Source organism: Xiphias gladius, chromosome 18, assembly GCF_016859285.1.
Source record: "Xiphias gladius isolate SHS-SW01 ecotype Sanya breed wild chromosome 18, ASM1685928v1, whole genome shotgun sequence".
In the NCBI taxonomy this organism is placed as follows: Eukaryota; Metazoa; Chordata; class Actinopteri; order Istiophoriformes; family Xiphiidae; genus Xiphias; species Xiphias gladius.
Genome location: NC_053417.1, coordinates 26,279,561 through 26,293,541, shown reverse-complemented (window position 1 = coordinate 26,293,541; position 13,981 = coordinate 26,279,561). Strand labels below are relative to the sequence as shown.

General features: G+C 46.0%; 1 protein-coding gene across 5 annotated transcripts in view; it reads right to left on the bottom strand.

Annotated features, from left to right (window-relative positions):
- Window positions 1–671: 671 nt before the first annotated feature.
- nckap5l (NCK-associated protein 5-like) overlaps window positions 672–13,981 on the bottom strand; it is a 41,410-nt gene continuing 28,100 nt past the window's right edge. For 3 of the 5 annotated variants that reach the window (XM_040152360.1, XM_040152361.1, XM_040152362.1), the window contains 11 exons: window positions 13,608–13,748; window positions 12,287–12,355; window positions 12,127–12,165; window positions 11,910–12,029; window positions 10,358–10,450; window positions 7,153–10,058; window positions 5,880–6,009; window positions 5,585–5,657; window positions 3,919–4,197; window positions 3,259–3,410; window positions 672–1,951 (listed from right to left, as the gene is read on the bottom strand). In XM_040152360.1, coding sequence (XP_040008294.1) covers window positions 1,691–1,951; window positions 3,259–3,410; window positions 3,919–4,197; window positions 5,585–5,657; window positions 5,880–6,009; window positions 7,153–10,058; window positions 10,358–10,450; window positions 11,910–12,029; window positions 12,127–12,165; window positions 12,287–12,355; window positions 13,608–13,748 — 4,263 coding nt within the window. In that variant the 3' untranslated portion in view covers window positions 672–1,690. Of the gene's footprint in view, window positions 2,012–3,258; window positions 3,411–3,868; window positions 4,198–5,584; window positions 5,658–5,879; window positions 6,010–7,152; window positions 10,059–10,357; window positions 10,451–11,909; window positions 12,030–12,126; window positions 12,166–12,286; window positions 12,356–13,607; window positions 13,749–13,981 lie in introns of those variants that run through there. The other 2 variants (XM_040152364.1, XM_040152365.1) reach the window with 2 other exon arrangements.

The following is a 13,981-nucleotide window of genomic DNA, read 5'->3' as shown; positions in this document are numbered from 1 at the left end:
AAGATTAATCAATAATGAAAATAATTGTTAGTTGCAGCCCTAGTCAAAGTATTACCCTGCGAGTGTCCTACTATTATACATTATGGGGTCAGGAGGTTACGTTTGCGTCAGTGCGTTGGTTTGTTTGTCAGCAGGACTAAGCAAAAACTACTGAACTGATTTGCACCAAACCTGGCGGCGGGACGGGACCCGGGACGGGGAAGAACCTGATAAATTCTGGTGCGCATCCGGGAGAGATCCAGGATCTTTCGGCACTTCCCTTAACATTGCAAGAGATGGCATTTTTCACCTCGGCCGGAGTGTGTGCTCTGCTGAGTGCCATTCTAGCTAATAACGAATTAACATGAAGTTGGCATGTTAATTTTAATCGATTTTGTAAATGTATTTTATAGCTTGATGATACAGTATGTATTGTATGTAAGATCTTAATATGTTAAGTTACTACAGCTGTCAAATATAGTGGAGGAAAAAATAGCCTTTCCATCTGAAACGTAGAGTGAAGTGGAAGTTTGAAGTGGTAGAAAATGGATATACTCAAGTAAAATCCATGTAGCTAAAAATTTGTACTTAAGTACGGCACCGGAGCAAATGATGCTACTGTCCCAGATACGTCCTTTATAAATGACGAAGAACTAAATCAAAACATTTTAATAAGAAAGTTGAAAAACGGCAGTAGGTACATAGGACCTCTATTGGCTAGGGAACAAACAGCAACAGAGATGCTGAAATACAAGATATGAACATAATCTACTAAGCGAGGAGACCGCAATTTTCACAGAAAGATTACAAAAAAAAAAAAAAAGATGACTGCAAATGATGTACATTTAAAATAAATAAATAATAGAAATACATATTCATTGAATAGTGTAGCCATTTCTCTTATCTATGTTATTATTGCTGGTATATATTACCTTTAAATGTATTATGATTTAAAACGGACATATTCTGACAACCTTCCTCGGTCGCAAAACAATATCAACATGATCAATAAAATCGTTTATACATTTAAAATTGTGATGCATGAGTTTAGCAATTAAGAATCACAGACATGAACACTCTTTTTTTTTTTTTCTTTTCTTTTTTAAAGGAGCTCCATGTTTTTTTTCCCAATACATTGTGATGAAATGATGCCAAGAAACAGAATGGATGTATTGATTAAGTACAGTATGTCAGCTATTGAACTGGTGGGCGCTTCGCCGCTTCCTTGATGCACAACAAAGCTCCGTCTACCAGGATGAGGAAAAACACAGAAGACGAGTTGCTGACCAACTACCAGGAGTGACAACGTTTTGTGCTAATCATTAGCTCGGCCATGCGTCTTGTAGTCCTGTATACATGAATCAAAGAGAAGAGTCCACGGTCAAGTCTGATGTGAGAAAGCGAACAACCTAGATTATTTGGGTGGCTTTTGGCTTCATGTCTATGCGAAATCCTGAGGAGAAGTCTATCGATCCATCGTTCCAGTTGCAAACAGAGAAAAAGCTGATGAGACATCACCAGATTATATTCTTTGCGGACATCAACAGGGCACAGTTTCTCTTTCCTCAAAGGCGGCGGCGGGTCAGCAGCATCACAGTACAGCCAGCAACCAGGAGATGTGTTCGGAGCAGTGCCGGGTCTCACTGTCTGTGGACTAGATGAGCATTTTTGTCTCTCCAGTCCCCTCTGTCCTCCCCCGTCCTTGGCCGGGTCATCCTTGGCTGCCGCAGGATGACAGACTGTCGTACAGAGAATCGCTGAGCGACTCGGGGGTCTCCAGGACCTGAGGGCGGCTCGGGGAGAGGGCTTCTTCCGGCCGCTCCCTGAGCAGCTCCAGCCCGGCCTCCCGGCTCATCTCGGGGACGCCGGGAGCGCGGCTCTTCCCCCTGCGGCTCATCCCTGACTGGGCAGGGACGGGCAGGCTGCCCGGGTCAACCACCCGGCTGGAGGAGGGACCGCCGGCCTTCATGCTCTGAGAGGACGCAGAGGGGTAGGAAACATTTTAGGTCGTGTGTTTCATCTTATGTAACGCCTTCAGGTGCAAAAAAAAAAAAAAAAAAAAAAAGGTTACAGAAATCATCCAACTGTGAATCTTTAATATTCAGCTGATTAATAATTTCTAAAGGGAGAATGTGGTTCCCTGTTTTTACATAATGTAAGATGTGAGTGCAGATTTCAAAATGTATCTCTACTTTACAGCCTGCAAAGTATTTTTAGTCTGTAAGTGACCCAGATTATTCCTCTCGTCATGCTCCTGCCCAGCAGTTTTCATTAAGTATAGACAAACAAACCATAAAACTCTCACCAAACTTATTACACTTGTTTGCTACCCAAATTAATGATTCTTTATTTTATGAGTCCCACATTTTCCAGCTAATTTACTGAAAAGTTTCCTCAGAATTCTCTAGAAACAAGCTGTTATTTACGTGTAAAATTCAAGAATATTCCCGAGAAAGGCCCCTGCAATCTGGTACTAATTATATACGGAAAAACTGAGAAAGTGTTAGTTGCTACAGTTATTGTGTATATTCATGTTCTGAAGAAAAAAAACTAGGACATTATGTAGTTGCTCAGTAAAAAATAGTTCATAAACTGACCCCAATATCCTTCTCATAGGAAAGCAAACAAAAAAAACCCAAAACACTTCATGTTAGAGGTTTGGTCTGTGGTAGACACATGTTTGCGAGTATAACTGCTGAGTGGGTGGAATTTTATAGGCTTGGATAGTGTGTTTTACTTGTCGATAATCATCAGCCTGAGACACAGGGAGCGTAGGAATTTCCAGTGCAGCTGAAGGCTACAGCTCAGCGTGCAGTTGGAGTCGATGTGCATTAATGCCAACGCAACGAATATTTGCAGGTTGCCGGGCGGGTCTGTAATGTGTGGCGGCTCAAAGTCATGAAGAGTCCAAATGAAGAATATAACAAGCAGCTACGTAATAACTGTAGCTTTCTCCATTTCATTACAAACCGCGTTAAGGCCTTTCTCTGAAATTTATTATATAATATTTAATATTCACATAATATAAATACAGGCTAACTTTTAGGAAATCATGAGGAAAGTTTCCAGGAAACTGGCTGTAAAATACAGACCTGTAAAACAAAGCTCTACCTGAACTTGCTGAGAAAGCAGGAGCACAGCATACGCTTTCTTTTCCGAGTGACTCAACCTTAAGTTGATCTGGAGCACGTGAGCTGCACATTGAACTCTAAATGTAACTTCATTTGAAGTGGATAAGGCTTGAATCTCCCTGAAAGGCAACCAAGCTGCCATCCCTACCCCTCTGAACGGTGATCCGAAGGACACCGCCTCCTCCTCCTCCTCCTCCACGGCCAGGTACACCTCTGCAGGTCCTGCCGGAGTCTTCAGGTTGGGGAAGGTCCAGGTCTTGGAGCGAGGGGAAAACATGTTCGCTCCATGGGCCTCTTTGTCTGTAGAGGGAGAGATTAAAGCCAAGTTTACATCTCTTGTCCCCTCAGACTGACTCTCTCATTCGGGTTATTACTGATGCTTGTTATGTGCGGCCATGCTGGTGGGTCGGCCCATCACTTTGGTCCAGACTGAAATATTCCAACATGTTCTGGATGGACTGTTTTTACTGAAAAACCACATAAAAGGCGATTTACTGCCTGTTTTACAATTAGTGTCACCTAGACCCGGAGACGAGTCAGAAAATGGATGGATTAACCTACGAAAGATGATTAAGGTTACTGCCCACAGCAGGCAAGAGTAAATATTTTAAGACTTTTTTTTGTTGTTGTCTCTAAGGCCTTTTCTTTTTCGAGGAAACTGAATTCAAAGCTTTTAAAAACGTTTCAAGACCTGCGGAAACGCTGTTTCTTTAACGTTTCAAAGCGCTAGACCTTTAAGTGACAGCGTACTGAGCGACCTGATCTCGTCAAGCTGTTATTCAGCGTAAGTGGGGCGGTTTGCTGGCACCTTCGCGCACGACGCCGGCCGAGCCCCTTCCCTCCAGCACGGAGCTGTACTGGATGGTGGGAATCAGCTGCTTGTGCGGCACGTAGCACTCCTCCTGCGACGTCAGCTCTCGGTCCAGGGTGCGGGCCCGTCGCCCCGCCCTCCCCGGGGAGCCGGAGGAGTGGTGCTCGGTCCCGGCCCGCGTCTTGGACAGGCCCCGCCCCGCTGCGCCGCTGCTGCAGTCGGGCAGGGGGAACGTGCCGATGCCACTGTCCAGGGTGTACGTGGAAGCGCCGGAACCTGCACGGGAAAGAAAGAAAGAAGAGGGAGACTCAGTGGTTGACTGATGGGGAAATACATGAATTAATGATGCAATGAAATCACATAATTTAGGAAGCAAACAAATAAATAACAGCGGCTCAAAGAACCTGAGTATTTATTTTATCTTTTTCTGCGGCGTCGGGACATCGATTTTCCTCTGGGGCCTCGCCCCGTTTATTTACCTTTGATAAAGTAATAAAGGTCAGAGCCAAATGATTTCCCCTCATTAAATAAATGATGTCTTTCAGTATAAACCTTTACAGGGCGTCAGAGGATCTGCAGTGCTGGAAGAAGTACTCTGATCCCGTGCTCGAGTAAAGGTAGTAATACCACAGTGTAAAAATACTCCCATTGGTCAAAAAAACGCATGCAAAATTTGTAAACGCAGGTATGTGTTATTAAAACCTTATATATACACATTTAAACGTATTAAAAGTCAAAGCACTCGCTACTCAAATGCTCCAGAGAGATCAGATGAAGTTTAAAAGTAATTTGAGCACAAAAGCAGCACTTTAATGTTGCTGCTTGTCGAGCTAATAAGTACCTTATATACTGCTGCGTCGTTAATCTGTGACAATGCCAAAATATTTTACAAGCTGGTCTCGTGTTTTGTGTGTAAAATATTGACCTGCATGGTAACTAGTGACCACAGGTGACTACATGTGAAAAGTAGTGCAGTAGAAAAAAGAGCAGCGGACTCGAAGTATAAAGTCTCAGTACAGTACTTGAGTAGATGTGCTAAGTTACATTACAGCATGTTGAAATTTAACAAAGTTGAAATTAGTTTAGTTTGTAGTTGTTAAAGTTTTTAATGTCATTGCATTGAACACAAAGAACGTCTGAATCGAAGGTGTCGTATGGAAAAAAGTTTTTTTTAATCTTAGTGCCTTTGGGAATTGAATGTATCTATTCTGGGGCTGCAACGAACTATCACCTTTTTTTTTTTTTTTTTTTCCTCGATTCATTGTTTGGTCTGTAAAATGACAGAAAACGGTTTCCCAGAGCCTCGTCTGTAAATTACTTGTTTTGTCCAACCCACAGCCCAAAACCCTGATATATTCAGTTGACAATCAAAGAAGAAAAAGAGAAGCAGAAAATAATGATATTCCTGGAGCCAGAGTTTTTTAATTTCGCTTGAAAAACCCTCTTTAATCGATCATTTAAATTGTTCCAGATGAACTTTTTGTTGATTGACTCATGGTTCTGGGCACAGGAGAGAAGTGAACTGTAGTAGTGCGGTGTATCTTGTAATTAATGAATCAACTCATCGTTTAAGCTCTGATTTGTTTATTTATTTACTCCTCACTCTATCTGTGAATACTGTGTATATGTGCAATGTTCCGTTCCTCCGGCAGACTCCTCTTACCTGCGAAGTGTTGAGCGTGAACCGAATCTGCGAGGTTTTCATCTGATGTGATCTTGCCGATTCTGTCTGAGCCCTGCGCGAAAGAACAACGGAGCAGTGAGTGAACTGAAAGTGGGCTCTTAACCACAGCAAGCAGGAAACCAGTCTAACAAATCAGATGCCACGTTAAGACTTGAAAGTTGACGCAGAACAAATGTTACTGCTGCAGGACTAAAAAAACTGGAGAGCTCGACGAGCTGTGTTTTCCACCACATCTCGTCAGTCCGTGTCTACAGAGAAATGACCGAAGACGTACCTTCTCCATGTCCTCGCGACTGGTGGCGTGACTGATGACGTCGCTCTGCTGAGCGAACACCGGTTTGGAGGACTTGCAGTCGAACGACAGCCGGCGCTGGGGCACGCTGATCACGTCCTTCCCGTCCACTCTGTAGTCGTAAAACACAAACTGTCAGTCGAGATCTCCGAGCTCAGACACGTGACCACTTTTAATCTTCACAACACATCGGTAGTTTTATCGTTGTTATGGTTGTTACTGGCTAACTCGCTGACAACCCGTCCCGTGTCCTTTGCCTGTTGCCAGGTGGTACAGCTCTGTGCTGCATGGCTTGTGTGTTTGCTGTGTGATGCTGTAACTGGATCTTTTAACATTTTATCAGGTTCAACCTTATGATTGTCATATTTTATTTTTGTCTCGCGTTTTCTTGCCTCATGTCAACTGCAGGGCCACGTGTGCCAAATGGCAGATACGGTCAGTGTTTTGCTGTTTCCGGTTGCTCTGTATGGCTTGTGCTCTGTCTTCAGGATGCCTATTTTGTTGCTCTTGCTGTCTTTATGGCGTCTTGTTGTCTTCTGTCTCTTATTCTTAACCATCACTTCTCTGGTTTCAGAACATCTCACCCAAGGATCCCGGTTGAAAGTTAAATGAGTCAGCAGGTTGGCACTGGGACACTTACAGGAATGTTGATAACATGAATAAATGAATTCAAAACGTTTGTGTTAGCATTGCTCTTCCCCTGTTTTCCCATTTTAGGAATTTTTGGGAAATACGCGTATTCGCTTTCAAGCCGAGAGCCGGATGAAAAGACAGATACCACTTCTCGCGTCTCTCCTTTACATGTGGTAAATACGAAGCTCCGTAAGAATAGATACTGACCCGAAGTTACAGAGGCGCAAACAGGGTCGAAAGTCAGAAAGTATGGACCAAAACAAAGCTAAGGTAGTGCTACCAAGGCCAAAGCGTCACATTACTGCCCAATTACATACAACAGCTTGGATGGGCTAAATAAAATATAAATATGACAATAATGCAAAATAGGATAAACTAAAAAACTGAGAACAGAGACTAAAAATAAGACCCCATCATTACTTTCATATGCACTGAAGACCTACTGTGCAATGATAGTAATAAGCTGATACTGCAGATTATCGGTGACATCGATATGGTGACGGACTTCTCATGTAACTCGGGAAGAAGGCAATTATTTCCCAAAACGGCAAACTGTTGCTTTAAAGCTACGCTTTGTTATGATACCAGCTTTAGAATCCACTTGTGCTTGTTGATTGCTCACCTGTTTAGCAGCTGTTGCATGAAGTTGTCGGAGCGCGCTCCCCTGTACATGACAGCCAGCTGTCCCTGAGCCTGGTCCATCACCACCTCGCAGGAGTGACCCCTGCCCGACCTCTCCACGTACGCCCTCTCCTCCTCCAGGGCCCTCCTCAGACCCTCCGCCTTCTCCATCAGCGTCGAGATGTTCAGGCCCTCCACGCCCTCTTTACACCTGGTGGCCATTTTCACGGAGTCCCTGCCCACCGAGGGGATGTTTATCTTCCACTCCTTCTTCTCGTCTTTTGCTTTGATCCCGTCGGTCTTACGGCTCAGCGCGGGAAGCTTGCTCTTCTTCAGGCCGAACCAGCTGGCGATGCCGTTGGAGGCTTTCTGCTTGACCTCGCTGCCCTGCCCTCCTCTGTCCTGCTCCTGGAGCTTCAGCATGTTCTCCTCGATGCCCTTCATCACCTTCTGCTCGATGGCAGATTGCGGGCTGGGCACCGGCAGCAGAGGCTTCTCCCCCTCGGACGTCGGAGGTCTCGGAGGAGGAGGTGGGAGGCTATCTCCATACATCGGATTCTTTTTCCCTTTCCCGCTGATCTTGGCCCTCTCCTCCGACTTGGACGAGTAACGTGGGGCCTCCGTGGGCTTCCCTCCTCTGTGGACGGACGGGCCCTGGCAAGGTTTGGACGGCGACTTTGGGGGGATTTTGTTGGGGCTGCTGCTACTGTGAGGACCAGGTTTAACGTTATAGGCCAGATTCAGGGAGCCAGGACACTTGATGTTGTTGCGTAGTACCTGCGGAGCGTCTGTGTTGGGGGACGGCAGACCTATTTTGCTCTTGGAGCCTTCTGTCTTGATCACACACAGTTCTTGTTTAACTACCGCTGGACCAGAAGGCTGAGGCTTTATCGCCTGTTCATATGACCCCGGATACTTCAAACCACCGCTACCTTTAGGTTTACCATCCAGAGAGTCTGTGTATTTGGAATGTCTCTGCTCCTCTTTATGGACCTCCACGGGCCTCTCCACTGTCTTACTCCTTTCCTCCCCGTAGGTGCCTTCATTCACCGCGTCGACTGGCCTGAGGCCGACCTGTAAATCCTCCGAGCTCCTCAGCTTGCCCAGCGCTGCCAGCCTGTCTTTGAAAGCGTGGTGACTGGAGTCGGCCTGGGCTCTGGCTGCCCCGGTTGCAGGCCTCTTGGGGATGGAGGAGGAGTCGCTCCTCCGGGCTGGAGGTGGAGGCGGCAGCTGGGTGACCTCAGAGCTCTGCACAGTGACCTCCCTTATGTCAGTCTCCTGTTTCTCTCTGGCTCGTGAGTAGCTAGCTCTGCCCTGAGCTTTACTGAGGGCGGATGAGTTGGGCAGGCTGTGATGGTTAACCCACACTGGGCTGTCTGAATCCTCCTCGTCATCTGATGTAGACTCTGACGTAGAGGACGACGACTGCTTTCGTTGAGGAGGGGGATTCAGGACGCTTTCTGGCAGCGATTTAACAAGCTTCCTCTCACCACCGTTCGCCTTTGTATGAGATGGAAGAGTGGTTCTTTTCTCGGGGCCCTGGGTTGGCTCCTCCTCTCTAGAGTTGGTAGATATATTGCAGACATTCTCGTAATGAGGGACGCTCTGGGATACTTTGGCGGAGGAAGAGGATGCGGCGGAGGGAGCGCCCATCTTTGAGCCAGCGCCGGCTTTAGGTGCGGAGAGGCTGCTGTAGCTCAATTCCTTAGCGGGCGGGGAGCAGACGTCCTCGGGCTGTGGAGGGGAGGTTGGCGCCGAGTGCGTGGCAGGGTAGGACTCAGACCTGGAGGGTGGTGGAGGGGGCTGCCTGCACCTCTCCGTGGTGGTGGCTCTGCGCGTGGGAACAGGAGAGTGGTACACCTCATAGTTGTTGGTGCGACAGGGGATCCTGGAGTTGCGGGTGAGCTGGGGGCTCAGACGGACAGCAGAGGTCGAAGCCGGAGACTTCTCTCCAATCGAGGGAATCTTTAAGAACTTCAGCAGTTTGGATGGGGAGTTGATGGCGGCGGCCTTGACGTCGCTGAGGCAGGAGGGGCTGGGGCTGACGGAGGCAGTGGCTCTCACAGAGGAGGCCTCTGGATCCGTGCTGTCTTTTTCGGGGACGGACGAGGGATCGTTCGACATGGCGTTGCTGACGGAGGAGAGCGCCAGGCCGTTGTGAACGCCATCGCTCGTTTCCATGTCACAGTGGGAGATCTCCTTCACAGAACTGGGCAGGTGGGAGTTGGGACAGAAACCAGAGAGCTCTTCAGAGGCACTGGCGCTTAGACCGTTCTCTGAAGTATCCTGCTCCTGCTCCATTCCTATCACATCCAGGCTCTGATCGGCCGCTTCCGTGACCGATAGGTGGGCGGTGGCGCCTGCTGGTTGCTGGTGGGCTTCGTTCTTGGTGCATTGTTTAGACGGGGGAACGGACTCGGCTGTTCTGCTCTTACTGTGACATTCGCTCATAGCAGCTGCAGGAACTACGTGGCTCTGGGTGGCGGAGTTGGCTTTTGAAGGACTACAGACGTGGTTGCATGGCTTTGGAGGACTGTCAGGGCTCCTCTTGCAGTGTAAACAGCAGGTGTTCCCTCCCTCACACTTCACCGCCCCGTCGCCATTGACGTGCTGGTGTGTGTCAGCGTCAGAGCAGGAGCAGTGGCAGTGTGTGTGGTGGGATTTGCACTGTATCGGAAGGGGGTCTGCAGTGGCCAAAACAGCCTCCGTGGACATGAGCACCTGGCTGTAGTCGCAGAAAGACAAGCTCGCAGTGGATGGGTGGAACTTCAGGGGGTCGGTCTCCTCCATCTTGCGCAGGACCTCCAAGATGTGTGCTTTCTTCTTGAAGAAGGGAGACAGGGCCTCCATGGAGGCGGCGGGGCCACGAGGGCCCGGAGAAGCATGTTGTGTGCGGTAGCCATTTCCCTTTGGATAGAAAAAGATCTCTATCAGCAAACAATTCACCGCTCACACTTCAATGAGAGCCAAACAATTGAGTTCATCAAGACCTTTGAGTGCATGCGCACAGGAAAGGAGTGCAGGGGAAATTAGCGGCTGAGGTCTTTTTTTAAAACACAATAGTGGAAAACAGAGCAAATGTCAGAGCGTGTCGTAATGTCGCACACAGGTGGGGACTGTGCTCCCATTCAGAGGCTATGATATAATCCTACTGTTCCCCTCTTTAAGATCGGTAAAGCTTTGCTGCTTGACTGTGTAATAATCACCTTGGCTTGTGCTTCAGTCTGTGCGGGCTCCACCTGTTTCGCAGAGTCATTGTGCAGCTGTGCATTGTAGTCTGGGAGGGGTCCCGCATGGACCTGTAACAGGAGATTCATGAGGCAGTCATCGCGACACCGTATACACTACGGGCCATTGTATACACGGACAACTAGGTGCTACGCAGTCCGGGCGTCTGTTGGAACAATACAGGGCAGGGATCCATCACCGGCCCAGCAGTGTTTGAAAGAACGGGGCTGGGGTGAAAAAAGAAATCAGCAGCGAGTATTTCCATTTTGCGCCACTCGACACTTTTACTCCACTACACTTCACAGGCAAACACGGTACTTTTTGCTCCAGTACATTTCTTAGAAAGCTGTGGTTGCTGGTTACTTTTAACATACGATCTTATCTTATAAAATCCGATCACTTGTTGTAGAGGTGTGGAAGCCAGGAAGTGGAATTCTTTACCACTGAGTATCAGAGAGTGTGGTACTTTTAAATATTTTTTTTTAAATCTGAACTGAAATACATAGATCACGTTGGCCAGACTTAAAACCAGGCGCCTGGTTGGAAAATTCTTGTGCTGACTAACTGTTTGTTTTTGATGGTGTTTAGATTACTGATGGTACGCTCCGTAGCCGGGAACTGGAGCGGTCTTCCCTTTGTTTCTAATTGTAATATTGACGTTTTTTCTGTCTGTTTTCAAAGTGTAAGGTTTTATTCATCACAGCTGACGATTGTCTTGTACTTTGTCAACTTGTGCGTCACTGGTGGCCTCCGCCGCGGGATCACAGAGGAAATGAGCTTTTGTCTGTGGATGGTGAAATAAATGTGTTTTGTCCCTGTTAAATAAAAAACAACTATACTAATACTACTAACAACAACAATAATAATAACAGTAATAAGTTAAAGTACCCAGTAGTTAAAGTAGTGGAATAGCTTCACCTCGACTAGCTGCAACACTAAAAGGCTGCTTGTATGTTAATAATGTTAATCAAATAATATATATAATATTATTACACTCTGAAAGGGGCCATTCTGCATTATCAGTACTTGATACTTTAAGTACATTTTGTTAATAATACTTCTGTACTTTTTTGATGCAGAAGTTTCACTTGTGATGTGTTTTTTTTTCAACATTGTTGTATTACTACTTTTACTTAAGTAAAAGTACAGCGGCAGACTTGTGACTTTATAAATTGCGGCTAGTTTCATATATAATAAAAATAATTGCATATCATCATTATTTTTTATTTCCATTTTTATCCATTAGAACTTTTGTCTTTTTTTAATGAAAGGATGAACGATGCCGCTTTATCACTCATTCAACTTCGTATTTCTTTACTGAGTTCCCTACTTGCTTTCTGTTTTTTTACTGCGTGCGCCGTATCACTGCAGGAATGCTGCATCATTCCCCGTACGCTGAGTGTTGGATGTGGAAAGAATGACAACGCATCCCGCCCGGAGCCTTGATCTGAGCGCTTCCTCGACCGCTGCTGTTCAGACCGTCTGTGAAACTGAATCATTTATGAATCACCGCAGAGGAAGCTCGCGTACCTGATAGTGAGCAGTGGGGTGGTTGGGCAGTTTCTGCTGGAAAAGCTCACACAGCGCTCGGTTCTGTCTCTCCAGGTCAAACACCAACATCTTCAGCTTGATGCACTCCTCTCTCAGATCCTGTTCAGTGACGGACGAAGCAGTGAGATGACTGATGGACCAATAGAGACAGAGATCAAAACGCAGACGCAGAAAACGTAGCTTTGTGTTACGTTACCTTTTGGTTTAGCAGAGCTTGGACCACGTGGTTGGCCACCTGATAAACGTAAGACAACATTTTACACCCTGAGCTGACATCGCTCAAGTGGCTTAGCTGGGCTGAATTTATGGTTACTGTTTGTGTCTAGATTCATTTATATCGTCCATCTTGAACTCACCTCATCCAAGCATCTCTCATAAGCCTCTCTCTGACTCTCATTTGCCAACATCAGAGCAGAATTCTCCGCCTGCGAGGAAAAGGTAAAGAAACGAAACATGTTAACGTGAAAAACGCGCACAACAGTTTATGCTAGTTTAGGGTGGGTTTATGCCATGTCATGTTATATCCTGTTACGTTGTGTTATTTACTGTGCCAAGCACATTCAAGTACCGAGCCCACATGGACACACACACACACACAAAAAAAGGCTGCAGTGGCGAAAGACGTCACACATGAACATAACTTCCTACTATAAAACATTGAATTGTTTGTCTTCCGTCTTTTTCCTAAACACAACTCAAACGTTTTTCATAATCATCCAACCAGAGGAACTGATCAGAAGTGAAGGACATGTTACTAAAACAGGGAATCAGTCGCGAAAGAGTTGAGTTTTGTTATAAATACGTTGCATCACTGTTGTGTATTTTCTGGTGGAGTTTTGTTCTACTTTAAAACCCTATCTAGGGATGGGCATTGTGAACTAGCCTAGGACATAAATGCTGCACTGGTTGCTGCTACATACCTGCCCCTATACAAATAAACATAAGGTCAAGAAAAAGTGTAGCTCATAAATCATTATACAATGAATAATAAGACATTAAAGGGGACTTTGTATTCAATCTCAGCTATAATCACAAAACCAACAAAGTCTTTTCTCTTCAGGGAGACCATTAAACCTGCCTGCTGCTATGGCTGGTGTACGTTCGTACTACTGCGGATCCTGAATATTACACTGTGACCTGTTTTTAAAAAAAAAACCAAGATCATAAATGACTCAAACAAAATAAACAGTTTCCAATGTATCATTTGCAACGGCAGTCAACACGTTTAAAAGTGGATCATTTCAACTATAAGAGGAGCGGTTTTCCCGCGGTCACTGGGATAAAAACGATTAGTGCCCCTCATGCACAGAAATTTCAGATTTTGTGAATGAGTTTTAACAAAAATATTATTTCCGTGTGTATGAGTCATTTGTTTCTTTCTTACGGTTTCTTTTTTTACACTTTAAATGTACCACTGAAGCCTTTTCAGGGGGGAGGGTTGGGTATAACTTTGAAAGTTTAATTTAAAAAAAAGATAATTTCAGTATTAAAGCATTACAAAGTAATGAAGTAAAGTAGTATTTAAGACGGGAAGCTTTTTTCTGTTTACTGTAGATTTGACTGACACAGATTTGTGGGATTTAGTGTCTCACAAAAGTCAGTTGGCTAAACTGCTCGTCAGCATTTTGACCCAAATGTGGTTTGTGAAGCGAGGGGCTGTTGTGTGCGTTCGCTCGCCTCCAGCTCTCTGAGTCGGTCCATGAGCTCGCTGCTGTTGTCCTCCAGGTACGACTCCACGTCTCCCTCCTCGCCCTCCTCGTCCGAACCGAAGTCCTCATCGCACATTCTCTGTTCAGCCTCATCGGACATTGTTCTCATCTGCAACACAGAGGGTGAGACTGTGAGCGTTGCAGTCTCCGCAGAAGACCATGCGCGCCTCTGTACAACATGAGTCAGGAAACGTCAGCCGCTGTAGCAGGTAGCCATCCACTACAGGACAGTTTTTTTTTTACAAAGTCACAATGTGTGTTCATTTTTGCTGCCCCTGTGCCATAAGTACAACTGTGTCTGTATACTCATCTGTCATTTGCAAGAGACAACTGACCGTTTAT